We start from the raw sequence: 14,988 nt of genomic DNA on the forward strand, positions 1-14,988 counted from the left end.
CTTTTTCCTTGGATAAAGCCAGTGGAGCACCGCATTCCCAGCTCAAAAGGCAGTAGCCAAGAGCTGAATATATCCCGATAACAACTCCCTTCTCCTCCTTTGATTTTTGTTCGTGTCAATTACAGCAAGCTCGTTTTCACTTAAAATAATGAAACCAAGAAAAAAGCCTCGGTTCTTTCAGGAAGTGATGCCCAGAGAGCTATTAAGACACATTCAAAGATCTGACATGTCACTGAATACAGACCAGTATTAAAAAAGGAGGGGAATCAATAGCTCAGGGGGAACATTAAATCAGTTGTAATGAAAAATAGCCAGTAACAAAAAGACTCAGCTTGTGGAGTGTCAGAGAAAGTCTATGGGCTGAGACATTTTACCTGTAGGAGATCTGAATGAAGACACTAACTTTAATAAGATCCAGTTAAATAAAGCACATCCAAACAACATTCCCATGTTGTCGTAAAAGTTAAAAACCAAGTTTTACCTGAGAATTCAGGCAGGAAAACTGGTAAATTAATAAATCTATTGTACAGGTACTGTTTATTTCCCTTGATGAACTCAACAGCCAAGCCTTGTTCTTTTCTTATTTAAAAATATGGCATCAAAACAACCACAACAATTCCAGCTGCTTTGTACAGTGTGTTTAAGTACCTGTTGGTCCAGCAGAATTGGACATATTTTAATACGTAAGCAGGATTTGGTGTATGAATTTTTCAATACAGTAACTGTATTGCACTTTGCATTCCAGTGAGTTCAAAGGTGGTGCAAATCCAAATAATTGTGCTGTGGTGACTGTGCACATTCCTCTCTGCAGTCCATTTAGATTGGCACCTACATCCAGAAGGAAGAAACCGGTGGCAGGGAGGAAAGGGCTACAGGGTGGGGTTGAGTACATGTGCCAGGAGGATAAGTGCTTGTGAAATGGCTTCCAAATGCCAGATGACATTTGTGAAAGAATAAAGTCTCTGTATTGCTTAATTTACCAATTAGATTTTGCTTGCTCTAAGGCACAAGCAATGCCAGACAAATGGTTCAAACTTTTCTCCCAGTTAATCTTAAACCCATTAGAGGGAATTTCTCCAGTGTATCTCATCTCATTTCATCTCATGAATCTCCTGGACAATTTATTTGGCCTATTCAGTGCAAATTACATTTGCTGAGTGCTGCTCTGCAAGAGCAGAATGCAAACTCACAATTCCAAGAATTTTAGAAATGATGATCTCATGACACTGAAAGATTTTTTAAGATAAGCTGAATGAAAGCATGAACTCTCTGCTATTTATCTCATCCTTTCATAATACAGAAATGGTATTTAAACTTAAAACAGAGATAAACTGCTTTCCATACTACTCGAGTTATTTCTGAGAAATCTATCTTCCCAATTATGTTTCTCATTTTCAGCTGTATCTATAAGTAATATTCTCTGTTTACTTGTGACTTGTGAATATGGTCAGTTATGTCTTGAGTGATGATGCAGTGGCATTTGAAATCTTTTTGGAAAGCAATTTGAAAATAATATAAATATTTTCATTACAAAAGCACAAACCTACTTTTTGGGTTTGAAACAATAAGCATATTTAAATTTCTTTAGGAATTTAGATATTTCAATCTATGTAACTCTTTCTGTGACCATCCATTACTGCTTGCATTTATAATATGAATTAATTTCTAAATGGATTCTGTAATTTATGCTGTTGCTCACTGGAAATGAAGGAATGAAATTAAGACTGGAAAGAAGGGAGGAGGCAAGAGAAAGGTGTTTTTAATTTTGTCTTTGTTTCTCACTATGCAATTGTATTTTAAATTGCTAATAAATGAATTTTCCCCATGTCAGGTTTGTTTTGCCTACAATAACCATTAGCAGGTGATCTCCCTGTCTTTGTCTCAACCCAGGAGCTTTCTCATGACATTTTTCCTCCCTGTCCAGCCAAGTTCAGCCCCCCTCAGCTGCTCTGTGGAGACAGAACTAAACACCCAGGACACCTTCGCCTGGTCTGGCTTTGGGAATAATGAAATCTCTTCCCAGATACTAGGACCTCACTGAAATGACATTTTTTCCTCTATTCTATTGAACTCCATGAATTTTACAGTCCTTGATGGATGAGCAACAATTAGGTTTATCTTGTGAAAAAATTATCAGTGAATTTGTTTTGGTGAAATGACATCAGCTGTATTCACATCCCCTTCATTCTGCCTTTTAGAACTATTCTAGCAAGCAGAGTCAAAGCAAACTAGCAATGGCTTTGAAATCTATGTTCAGTAGCATTCAGAGCAATCTTTTCCCCCCCTCAAGAATACAAATATTTTCCCCAAAATCTGATTCTTGCAAACTGTTCTCACCCAGGCAAGGAAGTGAAATACACTGCGTGACTCGTGTGTCTTCCCAAACCAATCAATGCCGATTGGTTTTTGAACGATGTTTTGAATAACTTCACCCACTTGCAAATGTACTGCTAGCAGTTAAAAATTATTGCCAGACATTACATAATTTTGAATAATTAACTCAGCTATAGATGTCAGTCTATCACAGAATGTAATTGATTAGCTCAGGAGGTTTTTTAAGCTTCATTCTCATGCTTTTTTTGAATTTTGTGACTCACAGTCATGTGTCACTTAAATTCACAGTGAAGAAACGATGAAAACCTGCAGTATGTACCTTACTCAGTGCAGATGTTTTGTTTTTCTTTCACCATGAAATACATCAAATTCTATTAAAACCAGTTTAATTTGCAGCATTAGTGAACAACCAATATTGTTCTACTTGTATCTTACCTCTGTGCCAAACCTGCTTGCTCGTGTTCCTTCGTTTAAAGGCAGGCACAGCACGTTACAAACACAGTATTTAAATGGCATGTACAGAGTGCCCATAGGGCCAGACTGGGATCTATTTCTCAGATGTACAGTGTACATTTTAAGGCACACTATAGGGATTGAGTTTACACTTTGATAACTCTGTCCTTTTATTTGCAAAGATGGTCACTACCTGGAAATGTTGCAAAAATAAATGTTCACGCCTAAGAGTGGCCAATGTATTCATGTCTTCATTTTTATATTTTTTTCTCAAGAAAAAAATGTGTGAAAATGTGAACTTTAGGGCATTTTAAAAGGAAATGTCAACTACCATGTTACATTTTATATACATAGATATGTATTTATATATATATCTAAATATATAAAATGATTGTAGGAGCTCATACTATAAGCTGAGTTTTAGTACAGTACTTTAAATATACCGGTATTTATTTTCAGTTACACTTCTGCACCGCTTCTTTCTAATGCAGAGCTTGATACGGACATTGGTTGATAACAGCAAACAAAATAATTCATAAAGAATATTATTGTCTTATCATGCAATGTAGTAGGCATCCTGTGGCACTATTCTCTTACCCAAGTATTTACAGTACTGCTGAGTACCTTAGCAATAAATTCACCAGTGTTTGTTTGTCTGCATCAGTCAGGGCACCCAGCAGTGACCCAGGCTGAGGCTCCTGTCACACGTGAGTCTCGATGAAGGAGTGTGTGTGTGTCAGCATTGGGGCTGAGCTGGCCAGTTCAGAGGCTCCATTTTGAGACTTCCCAGCAGCACTGTACTCACAAATGTCCAGGAAAAACTCGTAGTTCTTTAATTTCCAATCTTTGAACTTCTTGGATGTTAAGTTGGGATCATCCAGAAGGTTGTTGATAACTGTGAGGTCCCCTTCTTTTGCCTGGCAAATTTCAGAAAGACAGAGGACAGGTTAAAAGGAAATTTTGTATTTCAGCACTTTATTTCTTCTTTAACTTTAATGCCAAGTGTCAGAAAACCTAGTAGGGAAACTTTAATGTTTACCTAAATTCAGGAAGTGTTACAGCATAAACTATTTGACATTCAGTCTGTGGCACGTGCTACAATTTGCCTACAGACAGTGCCAAATAATCTCTCTTTTTCCCTTAAGCTGAAACATGTTTGCTTTCAATGATTTTTAGTTTCTTTGAAACTTAATTTTAAAGCTACAGAAAAGCATTAACAATAGAAATGTAAAGAGATTAAGGACATACAGTGAGATAAGGGGGAATGGCTTCACACTGCCAAGGGCAGGGATAGATGGGACATTGGGAAGGAATTGTTCCCTGGCACAGGATGCCCAGAGAGGCTGTGGACTCCCCATCTCTGGTAGTGCCCAAGGACAGGCTGGACGGGGCTTGGATGAGCTGGGATAAGGGGAGGTGTCCCTGCCCATGGCAGGGGGAGGAACTGGATGGGCTTTAATGTCCCTTTCAACCTATCAGCATTCTGTGATACACAATTAGACTTTTTCTAGTTTATATTCCTTACACAAAATCAGCAATAAAGCCTTACTTTTAAAGTGCTCTTGAGGACTCGGATGTGGTGCAGCTTTTCGTTGATCACTGGGTCGTTACACCGCTTCACGAAGGACTTGCGGAACTCCTGCTTGGTGGAGGGACGCTGCTCTCCAAAAGCTGACAGACTGGCTTCTTCCAGAGTTCTGTAGAGCTCTTGCAGACCATCTGTAATTTCTTCAATTTCTTTTATGTTTTCTGAAAGGAAAGAAAGAAATCTAACAACAAACCTGATCATTCAGCTGAAGTCTCTAAAATCAGCAATACTGCAACTTTAATACTATCTTTTTTTAATCTATTACTCAGTTTTGCAGTGTTAGTTTTGATGAGACAAGAACATTTTCATCATCCCAAAGCTCATTTTTAGTGCTACATCCTGGCATTGCAAGTACAACCTCCTGTGTTTGCCAACATCCAACAGTTCAACTTCCAAATCCTTGCTGAGAACAGTGCCAACACCACTCTGGATTTTGATGGCAGTAAAGTGGATCAGAAGATGTCTCAGAGCTTACCTTCTGCACAGAAACTATTGTGCCTTCTAATAGGAACCTTCTCTTCCAGACTGTCATCGGGCCCTTCGATGGACTTTACGCGTCCCTTCCCGCGGACGTCTCTGTTCCGGGGAAGGCTTTGGCTGCGCTGTTTCTGGGGCCGCCCGTGGGAGCCGTGTCCCCTCGGACACTCCACCAGAGGAAAAGGCCCATCCTGCTCAAAATTGTGGCGCCTCTGGACAGGCAGCGTGGCTTGTCTCCGTTTGTCCGGGGACATTCCGGGCCGGCCGCTCACGTACTCCGCCTCTGGAGGGACGGTCTGGAGGAAATGGAGCCCTGAACTGGTTAAGGGAGTCTCTATCAGGTCCTGCCAGGAGCGCCGTTCTCGGTAGGGAGGTCTGCACCCCGAGGAGTGTGTGCTGCCTGCTGCATCCTGCCGGGAGTCCTCGGCAGAAGAGTGGGAATATGTTGATTCGCTGGAAAAGTGTCGACCTTGTTTGGCTTCAGGGAATGGACTTGAAGAATTCACCTGGAAAGATAAAAAAACATCTGCCCGTGAGACAGTGATTTGAACAGACCCAAGTTTACACTGTGGTATAAAACTCTATATGATATCTAGTAATCAGATGGACTGATGGGTTTGATTTGTCATAACATGAACCACTGTAAACAGAAGAGAATTAGCAGTGACAACTTTTATACAAGTGCTCTTTTAACCACTCCCTATTCTTGTTTTGCACATTCTCTGCCCACAAGCAACTCCTGATGGAAAGAAAAGTGTAACACTGGTGCAGGTTTCCTGAAGACTCGTCCAGCTTACACTCATTTCAGCTGAGGACAGTGGAAGTCTCCAAAAGAAACCATCATTAGATTTCTCTTCTTTGTTTTTTAGGGGCCAAACAGAAAAAAAAACATAAAAACAAACCCAAACAACAAAAACTCCAGCACCCAGGAAGATTTTTGGCTGGGGGACTGTTGAACTTGTGAAACGATTTGAATGAATTCTGCTGGGTCTGTGTATAAATTTAATTCAAAACAAAGAGAAAGGCAAAAATGTGGAAAAACAGAAAGGGAGGGGCTTAACCTGTATCCCAGTTGATAAAACAGCATCACATGGGTGAAAATCAGTCTGAACTTCACCCATGTGATGCTGTTGTCTCAGTCACTCTTTCTTTGGTTCTGGCTGTGTGAGGATCGTGTCATTCACGCTGAAGAAAAATCTGAAAGAAAAATAGAGAACAGTCCTATCTGTGCTTAGAATCATAGAATAATTATCATAATTGCCTGTGTTTTGTCTAATAGAAATGTTCTACTTGCAATATTGTCATTACCATGGTATTGTACACAAGTTTGTAAAAAAAACCCCTTTTCCTAGAAAGATTTGTTCTTCAAAAAAGAACTGAAACATGATAACTGCGTGAATGTGAGCTAATCTTAATCTCTAGCATCCAATATCCATTATCCATGATTGAAAACCGGTTTCAACTATCCCATCCACCTTATTGTTTTCATATTCTGCAGTGAAGGTAAAATTTGAATATTCTGTTCCTGTTACGATGTCTAGTTTCACCAATCCTATAAAAGAAGGTGATATTTCCAGCCTGGTGACCAATCTGTGTCAGGAGCCATTTACCTCTCCTTCCTTTCTAACTGATTTGCTATGGAAAAATCCAGGTCTTGGCTCATGAGGAGCAGCAGTAATTTCATTTTTACAATCACATCCGGCTTTGTTCCTCCACCTTTGTGGTGTTTAAACATCCCAGGACAAGGGAAGTGCAAGTCAAGGCACAGAGCTGTTTCTGGTGACCTAGGGCCACGCGCAGTGACTCACTGAGGGTGTGCGGTGGTAGGTGTCACACAGCGTGGAGGAGCCCTCCTGCTTCAGGGTCAGGGAGCCGTCGATGTCGTCCTGATCGCTTTCGCTCCAGTAATCTGCTGACAAAACATTCCAGCTTTCACTCAGGTGCTTTTGCACAAGAAAGCAGATCCCACATTTTAGCAACATCCTTCCATGGCAAGGTAAACGTTCCCCAGTCACTGCAGCCCCTCGGGAACGGGCTGGTGGAAGAGTCTGGCACCTCAAACACGGGGGCAGGAACCTCTGCATGCTTTGGGGAGTGTTACAGAAGGCAGCCTGGGCACATGACTCCCACTGCACAGAAAAACCAACTTCTGCTCACAGACTTTCAAACAGAAACCTCGTTCCAGATGCTGCAGTAGAGCCAAGCCTGAACACTCAATTTCATTGGGCATAACAGGTTCCACTGTGGTGGTGGGGAAAGGGCAAGGCTGGCACTTCAGCTCAGGAGGTGCAAATATTGCTGAAGCACACATTGTGCCAAGTCTGTGATGCCTGCACTGATTTCAGGGGGGTGAAAATCCCTGAGGGCTGGGATCTGGGAGATCACACCTCATCCTGGGCCCCACATTCTCTTTATCACTAATTTTAAATATTTCTTAAAATCACTCCTCAGGATTTTGTTTGGTGGTGGCACCATAAATGTAGTCCTTCATGGAAATGTATTTGTACCAAAATTGATATTTGAAAAGATATGGCCATATGTAGATAAAGAAGTCAGTTATGACCTCTCCAGCTTTATTAAAATACTGAACAGATTTGTGCTGTCTGCTCTCTTCTAATTATAATCACTGAAGCATTACCTTCATCTGGGTGAATATCCTTGTCATCAGGTGTGTAACCAATTGCTGCGAGACCCAAACGATTCATCCATCTAATAGAAGGATAAAAATGAGGAAGAGAGGTATTTAAAAGGAAAAACTCATGTAAATCTGAAAGCATCCACATTCTGAACATCTGGAAAAGTCAGAGACAACCCCTAATGCAAAAAGGCTGTTAAACCCACAATTCAGATGTGTTGGGTAGTTGATAAACAGGAGTGAAGAATTTATCACATTTATTCTGATTGCTACTTATGTTTATTTCATGAACTTGCCTGAATTGCCAAAATACTAGAAAATAAAATAGAATTGTGTTAATTATTGTCTGAAAACCTGTGTTGGAAAATAAGTTGTATTAAACTTGTGTCCTCAGAAAGGTAAAGCAGCTTATGGGCAATTTGGTTATTTGCTAGTCTGGATTCACAATGCTGATGATATAAACATTTAGTGTTGTTGAGCGGTGAGATCAACATTATTTTTCCTTAATTTGTTTAGGATAGACTTTTGGATTTCTAGAACAAGACTCGGTAAATTGCAAGTACTTCAATATTTGCATTTGGCATTGGATGTGCTGGGCTCTTTATTTGTCCCCAATTATATAGTTTGATAGAAAATAACATTCTTTACTTCATTAGGAAAATATTAGAGTTTATTTTGGGGAAAATACCTTTTGAGTTTTCTTTTTGTAAAATTACTGGATGTTTCTACAATATATAATTGAAAAATTGGGAGAAAAGGAAATTAACACACAGAGGGAAAAGTCCCTTCTTACTGTTCAGCAAATAGAAAATCAAGAATTATATCTTGTTTTCATCAACAAGGAGATATAACTGTAGAAAAAAAACCCCTAATAGTGACATTTATAATGCCTGGGATGTTTTTAACCATTCCCTTCCTCGGTGACTAAATTCTTAATTACATCATTAATTTCCCAGAATGTTGATGTGAGAGTTTATCTAGAAGCAGCTCTTTTTTTCCTTTCTGAACATTTACAACATCATTTTTTTTAATAATTATCTTCTTCGTTAATGATTATTATAATGAAAAAAAACATCTTTCACAGGCCTCAAGTCAGACATTAGTGAACAGTACATGGAATATCAAAAAGGACGAGTTGTTTTGCAGATTAAAACAAGAAAACTGTTCAGTGTCATTCTTTCCCACTTGTAGTGGAGGAGAAAAAAAAGCTTTTAAGGACGTATGTGACTGTTATTGTCCAGGAGAGTGGTGTGTGGGAGATGGGAGGCACAGCAAAGAGGCAGAAAATGAAGGAAGAGTGAACTCTCCGCTAAAAATAGCGCCGAGTTCAGCACGTATTGATCTCCTGGTCTCGGCGGCTCCGCGGAGGCTCCGAGCAATGATCTTAATCTGTGATATTGGCACTGACTCACTGCACGGCCTGCAGCGGAGCCTTCCACCGTCTTATGACTTTCCTAAGTAGCCAAAGGGGACAGCAGTGTTTGCTTCTTGCAGGGAATTGTCAGAGGGTTTAATTGACTTGCAAAACTATGAAAATAAAGGACTGTACAATCATATTGCTTTGTCTCTCAGTATTAAGGCAGAAGTGAGCAAACTGGAGAAGAAAATGGAAATGATGATTAGTTTTCCCAAATACCGACTGTTGTTCACGCCAGCACGTCAATAACTCATCTTTATCATCAGGGAAGTACATTTAAAATGGATTAACAGATTTACAGAAGAGCTTTTGCACAGCTCTCTCCAGCTTCATTTCCCTCAGCACACGGTGCCTTGATGGCCTGGCATTTGCTTCCCTTGCAAGGCAGATCCTTTCTTGCAGGAATGGCAATGACATCATTCCCTGCTCGTTACTAAGCATCTGTATTCACCAGTTTTTCATCAGTTGTTCCCAAATTTCTAAACTCATTAGCACTGGAGCAAAATAGTTTTAGTCATACTTTGCCATATGCCTTTGGCAATTAAGCAGGATGGCTCAGTGCCTTCCGCTGAGGTTCTGCTTAAGCAGCAACAATAAATTAGGACTAATTACCATTTTCCAAGTTAAAACAGATTCAGCCATTTGTGTGGTCAGTGCATGGAAATTTATATTGTCTTAAGTTTCTTGCAAAATTTCTTTAGTTGCTCATTGTTAATTTGAAGGTGTCAGATCTTGGAAGCAAATATAGACACCAGTTGAAGTGTTGGGATTAACCTTCCAGACCAGGGAGGTTCTGAGGATATCCAGAGCATCAGCTTTATGCATATGGCCTCAATGGCCAAATCTGGAATTAGCTGAAGCTAATCTTCCTTCTCTAAGGCTGCTCAGGCTTTTCTCTTCCAAAGGCCAAGATCATCCCCAGCTATAGTTACAAGGACTTTCTTACCTCATTTGCCACAATTCAGAGTCAGCTCTTTGTCAAGCCAAAATAAAAGGTTATCTGATGATATTCAGTGGCTTATCATGATAAAATCTCTTCTGATAAAAGGACTAGAATCTCCATTTTAGGTTTTGTGTTTTTAAGAAAAGCACGAGTGGATGTTTTTGAGGTTAATCAGGAGATACACAAGTGGTGAGATTACAGCTCATTTTCTTACAGTTAATTTTTTTTCCCCCAAGGAAATGCAAACTCAGTCCAAAAGGAACCCTGCATAAACTAGATGAATTTCCTTGATGAGCAAACCCCTTTCATTTTTCAGAGAACTGCAGTCAAGGTTATAAAAAGCCCTTTGTGGAGGGGTTGGAAAGGCAGGCAGTTGGTTTGAGCTCTGCCCTGGGTGCCCTGTGGGGAAATGTTGGGTTCCAGTTGGGCACTGGGAGCTCCTGTCAGAGCTGGGCTCCCGAGGGATGGAGGATGCACATCCCACGGGGCTGGGCACTGCAGGGCTCTGTGTGCTGCCCCTCAGCACAAGGCCAGGGGCTGCATTGCTGATTTGGATTCTAGAGCTGTGCCCCAGCAGCTCTGGGACATCCCTGTGCTCACAAGGAGGCCTGGGCTGTCCTGGCAGGGGCACCTTTGGGATCTCACGTGCACATCCCCGTACCTCGACCAGGGCAGAAACTGGACTCCCTCCCCTCCAATGCTGCCTTTTGACCTGGAAAATTTCAACAACTCTTTCCTGTAGATAATTAAACAACTGAACCAGCAGGATCCACTGAGGCTAGGCCACCCAACAGAGTACAGAGGTTTGCACTCTGGATGGAAATTGTGATGACACAGAACAGCACTAAACATCCCACGGATCCTCTGCCACAACATTTTACCTCCAGGACTGTACAAATCCCCACAAGATATAATCACTGTCTTTCCAAGGCACTTTGTAACTACAGGGCACCAAGAAGTGGGTTGGTTTTTATTGCCTGGCTTCCAGTGAACCAAAGGCAGGGAAAGGTGAGCCTCAAGTGAAGTCATCAAAATGCACAAATTTTGTACTTTGTCTCAATTAAATTCTAAATAAATCAGACTTGGTTGTAATTAGTTCTGTGGGTTACAAACAGGCACTGTTGTCATTGCTTTGGGATAAAATAGAGCTGCCTGGTAGTGTTTAAGTTAAATTTACTGAGATAATTCTGGTTATTACCCAGGGATTAGAGCCCAGGGGACTCTTCTGAGAGTCTGAATCTGCTCCAGGCTTGGGCTGTGATGAGTGAAGGCACAAGGGCAGTGAGGAGCTGAGGAGCTGTTCAAGAGTCAAAGCCTGATACTGAAGAGTGAACCATGCCTAAAATGCCCCAAATTGTCAGGAATCAGGAGCACCTTGCCCTACTGACAGAAACACCAGGAAATCTTACAAGGGCCCAAAGAACTGGAAAAATTGCACACTGCTTTGCTCTCCTAACACTGTATTAAAAACAAGAATGTGCCACTCTTCAATGTACAAATTAATAAATTTCTGTTTCCTGGCTTTTGTAGTTTGCTCCTGCTGAGCAAGACCTGAGCCAGCCAGGTCAGTGTGAGGTTCTGGGAGTGAAGGCAATTAAAGTTTCCACAGTGGCATCACTCTCACCCCCTTGACTGTTCCTTTCTACAAGTCCAGAGTGAAAAAGCACAAATAAATAAAACAGCTTGGACAATCTCAGCTGTCATAAATTGGAGAGAACTACTTTGTTTAGTGTAGGAGAATGAAAACCAAGGGCAAGAGGATAACCTTTTTTTCCTTCCTATAAAAAAGGTCTGGAAAGTTACAGTTTTTAGGTTATAGTTAGAACAGTTCCATAAAGCCATGGAGAAGAGGTGAAGAAGAAGTGAGTTTCTGTGACACAGAAAAATTTCATTTGCTAATATCCTCACTTATTGCACATAGCAGATGGCTGGTTTTAGAAGAAGCTATTTAATTCAAAAGAATATGTAAAAAAAATTATGTCTGGAAAAGGTGTAAATTCAAGAAAAGGTGTAAATTCAAAGAAAGAAAATACTTTCACTATTTCTCTCTGTTAAATGTTCCTTTAAAAAGGAAGTTATGAAATCCTGACACATTAACAGAATGTTAATAAATATATTTCCTATCTTCCTTGCATCTTTTTATCATTGATTCTTGCCCTTGTACTCCACCTCAGCTTTGTGTTAGGAATGTTTCAGTGCAGAAATATTTTTTCTTCATTTTTGAGATTGCATCTACATTTGAGATTATTTGGTTAAAAGGAAAAACTAGAACTAAAGTGGAAGTTAAATTTCACTTGAATCAAGTTATCTTTAAGTCTATTAGAGATTCCCTTGAACCATTTACTTCATATATAGAATTTATTCAGTGCAGTTTACATTTAATTTCTGATCAAAAGCTTTGCACTATATTTTTTTCTACATCACTGATAATCAAATCCCAGAATTTACAGTAAAATTCTTTGCAATACACAATTAGATTTAAAAATTGATTTTGTACTTGTTATATTAACTTCTCTGACTAATCTTTCTTACTGAACACCTGAAAACTCAATGCATTTCCCATTTGGGTTCCTAAGGTACATTATTTTCACTATTTTCTATGATTACGCAGGTAATACATTCATTTAGGAGAATAAAGGATGCTGAAATAGGGGTGGCTGAAATGATGATGCCTTGATTTTCCTCCACACAAAAGAAGCCCCAAACCATCTCCTGGTGAAGTTTAACCCAGAGCAGATCCTTCCCTGTGAGCTCATTTCTCCCCTGTATCAGCCCCCAGCAGCCTCTGTCTCTGCTCTTTGATTTGTCACAGTTGCTGGGATTTGTTAAGCAAAATCATTCATGGGATAAACTCTGAGTACTTTCTGATTTGATAATTTGACATGACTGTTGATCTTGTTTCATGCATTGTCTTCTTAGATTTGTCAGGCTGGAAAAATAGGAAAAAAGCCAGAGACAGCTTAAGAATTGACAAGTGAACCAATCCGTGCCCTCTTTGCATGGGCATCTACTTCATGCACTTAATGGGATTTTTTTATTTATTTTATATTTTTTTAAACTTGATTCTGTCAAACAAATTATGCTCTGTACTCAGAAGTCTGGTTTGGTGTGGGTGTTTTTTTTGTTTGTATTATGTTTTCCCCAGTGGGTAATACACTAAAGAAATTCACTATTTTGTAACAAATAAATTACCCTTCTGGTACCAGCATTTTACTGTACAAATATAGTTATGTATCACAGACAATAAAAGCACAAAATAACTGATCCAGAACTAATAATAAACCCTAAAGAAATCACCAAAACAATCACATAAACTCACTCAACTGGAACTTTATTCACTTATTCAAACTTCTACCCCAGCTTTCACCAAATGATTGGCCCAAAGGAAAGCTCTGAAGAAAGAAAACTTTCTTTACAAGCAAGAGAACTGATTTTAGAGTGGCATAAAGAATGGGTGGGGTTTTGGGGTTTACAGGTGAATTTTTTAAAGAAATGGGATGATTTACTTGTAAAATTGTGTAATTGTGCTTCCACAGTTTTTTAAAAATCAGCTCAAATAAGCCAAATAATGGTGTTAAATATCTGGCTAATTCGTTATAATGACATTTCTTATTTCTACTACTTATTTTCTATTACTTCTTATTTCTATTACTAAATCTTCAGATTTGGCAGAGTTAACTCTGTATCTCCAGCACAACATCACAACACAGATTGTGACACTGCCTTTACCTCTGAGAGGTGCAGAGCTGGAACCTCTAAATCTGCTCTATGAAATGAATGAAATCACCAAATCTGGCTCCCAGAAGAACTCTATCAATTCACACTGGTGCTATTCACAGCAGAATTTGGTTAGGTTAATTTCGTAATTTCAACTGGGGGAAGTGGAACTGCACAAGTCTAGGGTAAATCACACAGAAATTGCAGAAAGGAGCCAGATGCTTGCCCAGAAAAGGAGATTTGGAATATTCCAGCTCAGTCCTAGGAATTCCTGGTGCAGTATTTTGCCCCAACAGAGCACAGCAGCTCAGCTATCCCCCTGTGCACTCCCATGAACATCATGGTTTCACCCAGCCCTGGGAGCCTGCAGCCAATTCTGATCAGAAAATTGTTTTACTTGTGCTGCACTTAGGAGCTTTTTATGTGAGAACAATAAATTAGAGGGCTGGTGTGGCCTCGGGCACGGATTTGAAACAAGTTTATGGGAACATAAAAGGAAAAAAAGAAAACCTGCTCTTTATGATTATTTACAACACCATTGGGAAGCTCCATTCCAGGGATTTCTGTTTGAAAAGTACCTTTCATGTTCTGCAGAATTATCTCCTGCCTTTTCATCAGGTAAGGGGCTGGGAGTAAGAGCTCTGTAACAACTTACTCAGCTCTATTTGAGAAAGAGCTGTTAAATTAGGCCAGCTTGGACAATCTCCTGCTCACTTGTCCAGTTTAAGGGAGAAAATGTCTAATAGGGGCTCAGGGCTCAAACTTTAAGTTGCCAAGACCTTTACTTGGGTGTTAATTACTCTAAAGTGGAGACAAAGTGCATTGAAACTGTAAAAGATGTGTTAATCCTGGCTCACCATCTGATTTGGCCAAGATCTGTCAAAGAGACCAACAAGCCTAAAATTTGAGGGAGAAAACAGAATTAACTTTAGTAATAAACAGATTTAGGGAAAGTCTTGAGTAACTCACTTGGTTATACCCCATATGGAGAAGTAGATAGGAGACACCATAAAATTTACTTATAATCAGTAGAAATTTAATTCAGAATACTTCAATTTTCAAACATTTTCAAACAATTTTCTTTTTTAAGAGAAATATTGTGCTATAATTTTCAGGTCTTGGAAGATATAGGAGAAACCCCTATAAGAATCAATCATCATTCTGTTTCAGTAGCAGCTATTTGTTATGTTTCTTGAATGAATGCCGAAGATTTATGGGAGTTATTAAAATTGCAAAGTTAACCCAGTTATTCAAATCAAAAGTGATCAAATTATTCAGCCTAAAATAGAAATTTTACAAAATTTAATATTGGGAGTCCATGATGAGATTGCAAATGCACTGCACTGCAGACTTGAATGGCATGTAAGTTTTAAATAAAATAGATATTGTAAAACAATCGAATATTAAATTCAATGCTAATTAAA

The 14,988-nt window shown here is 39.6% G+C and overlaps 1 protein-coding gene across 2 annotated transcripts in view; it reads right to left on the reverse strand.

The window, feature by feature from the left end:
- Positions 1-520: 520 nt before the first annotated feature.
- LOC107203976 (connector enhancer of kinase suppressor of ras 2-like) overlaps positions 521-14,988 on the reverse strand; it is a 168,755-nt gene continuing 154,287 nt past the window's right edge. Inside the window, exons 21-25 of one of the 2 annotated variants that reach the window (XM_033514099.1) lie at positions 7,491-7,561; positions 6,661-6,764; positions 4,851-5,358; positions 4,337-4,536; positions 521-3,704 (exon numbers count right to left, since the gene is read on the reverse strand). In XM_033514099.1, the coding sequence (XP_033369990.1) occupies positions 3,489-3,704; positions 4,337-4,536; positions 4,851-5,358; positions 6,661-6,764; positions 7,491-7,561 (1,099 nt within the window). In that variant the 3' untranslated portion in view covers positions 521-3,488. The remainder of the gene's footprint in view (positions 3,705-4,336; positions 4,537-4,850; positions 5,359-6,660; positions 6,765-7,490; positions 7,562-14,988) is intronic. The other variant, XM_033514100.1, reaches the window with a different exon arrangement.

Source organism: Parus major, chromosome 4A (assembly GCF_001522545.3).
Source record: "Parus major isolate Abel chromosome 4A, Parus_major1.1, whole genome shotgun sequence".
NCBI lineage: Eukaryota > Metazoa > Chordata > Aves > Passeriformes > Paridae > Parus > Parus major.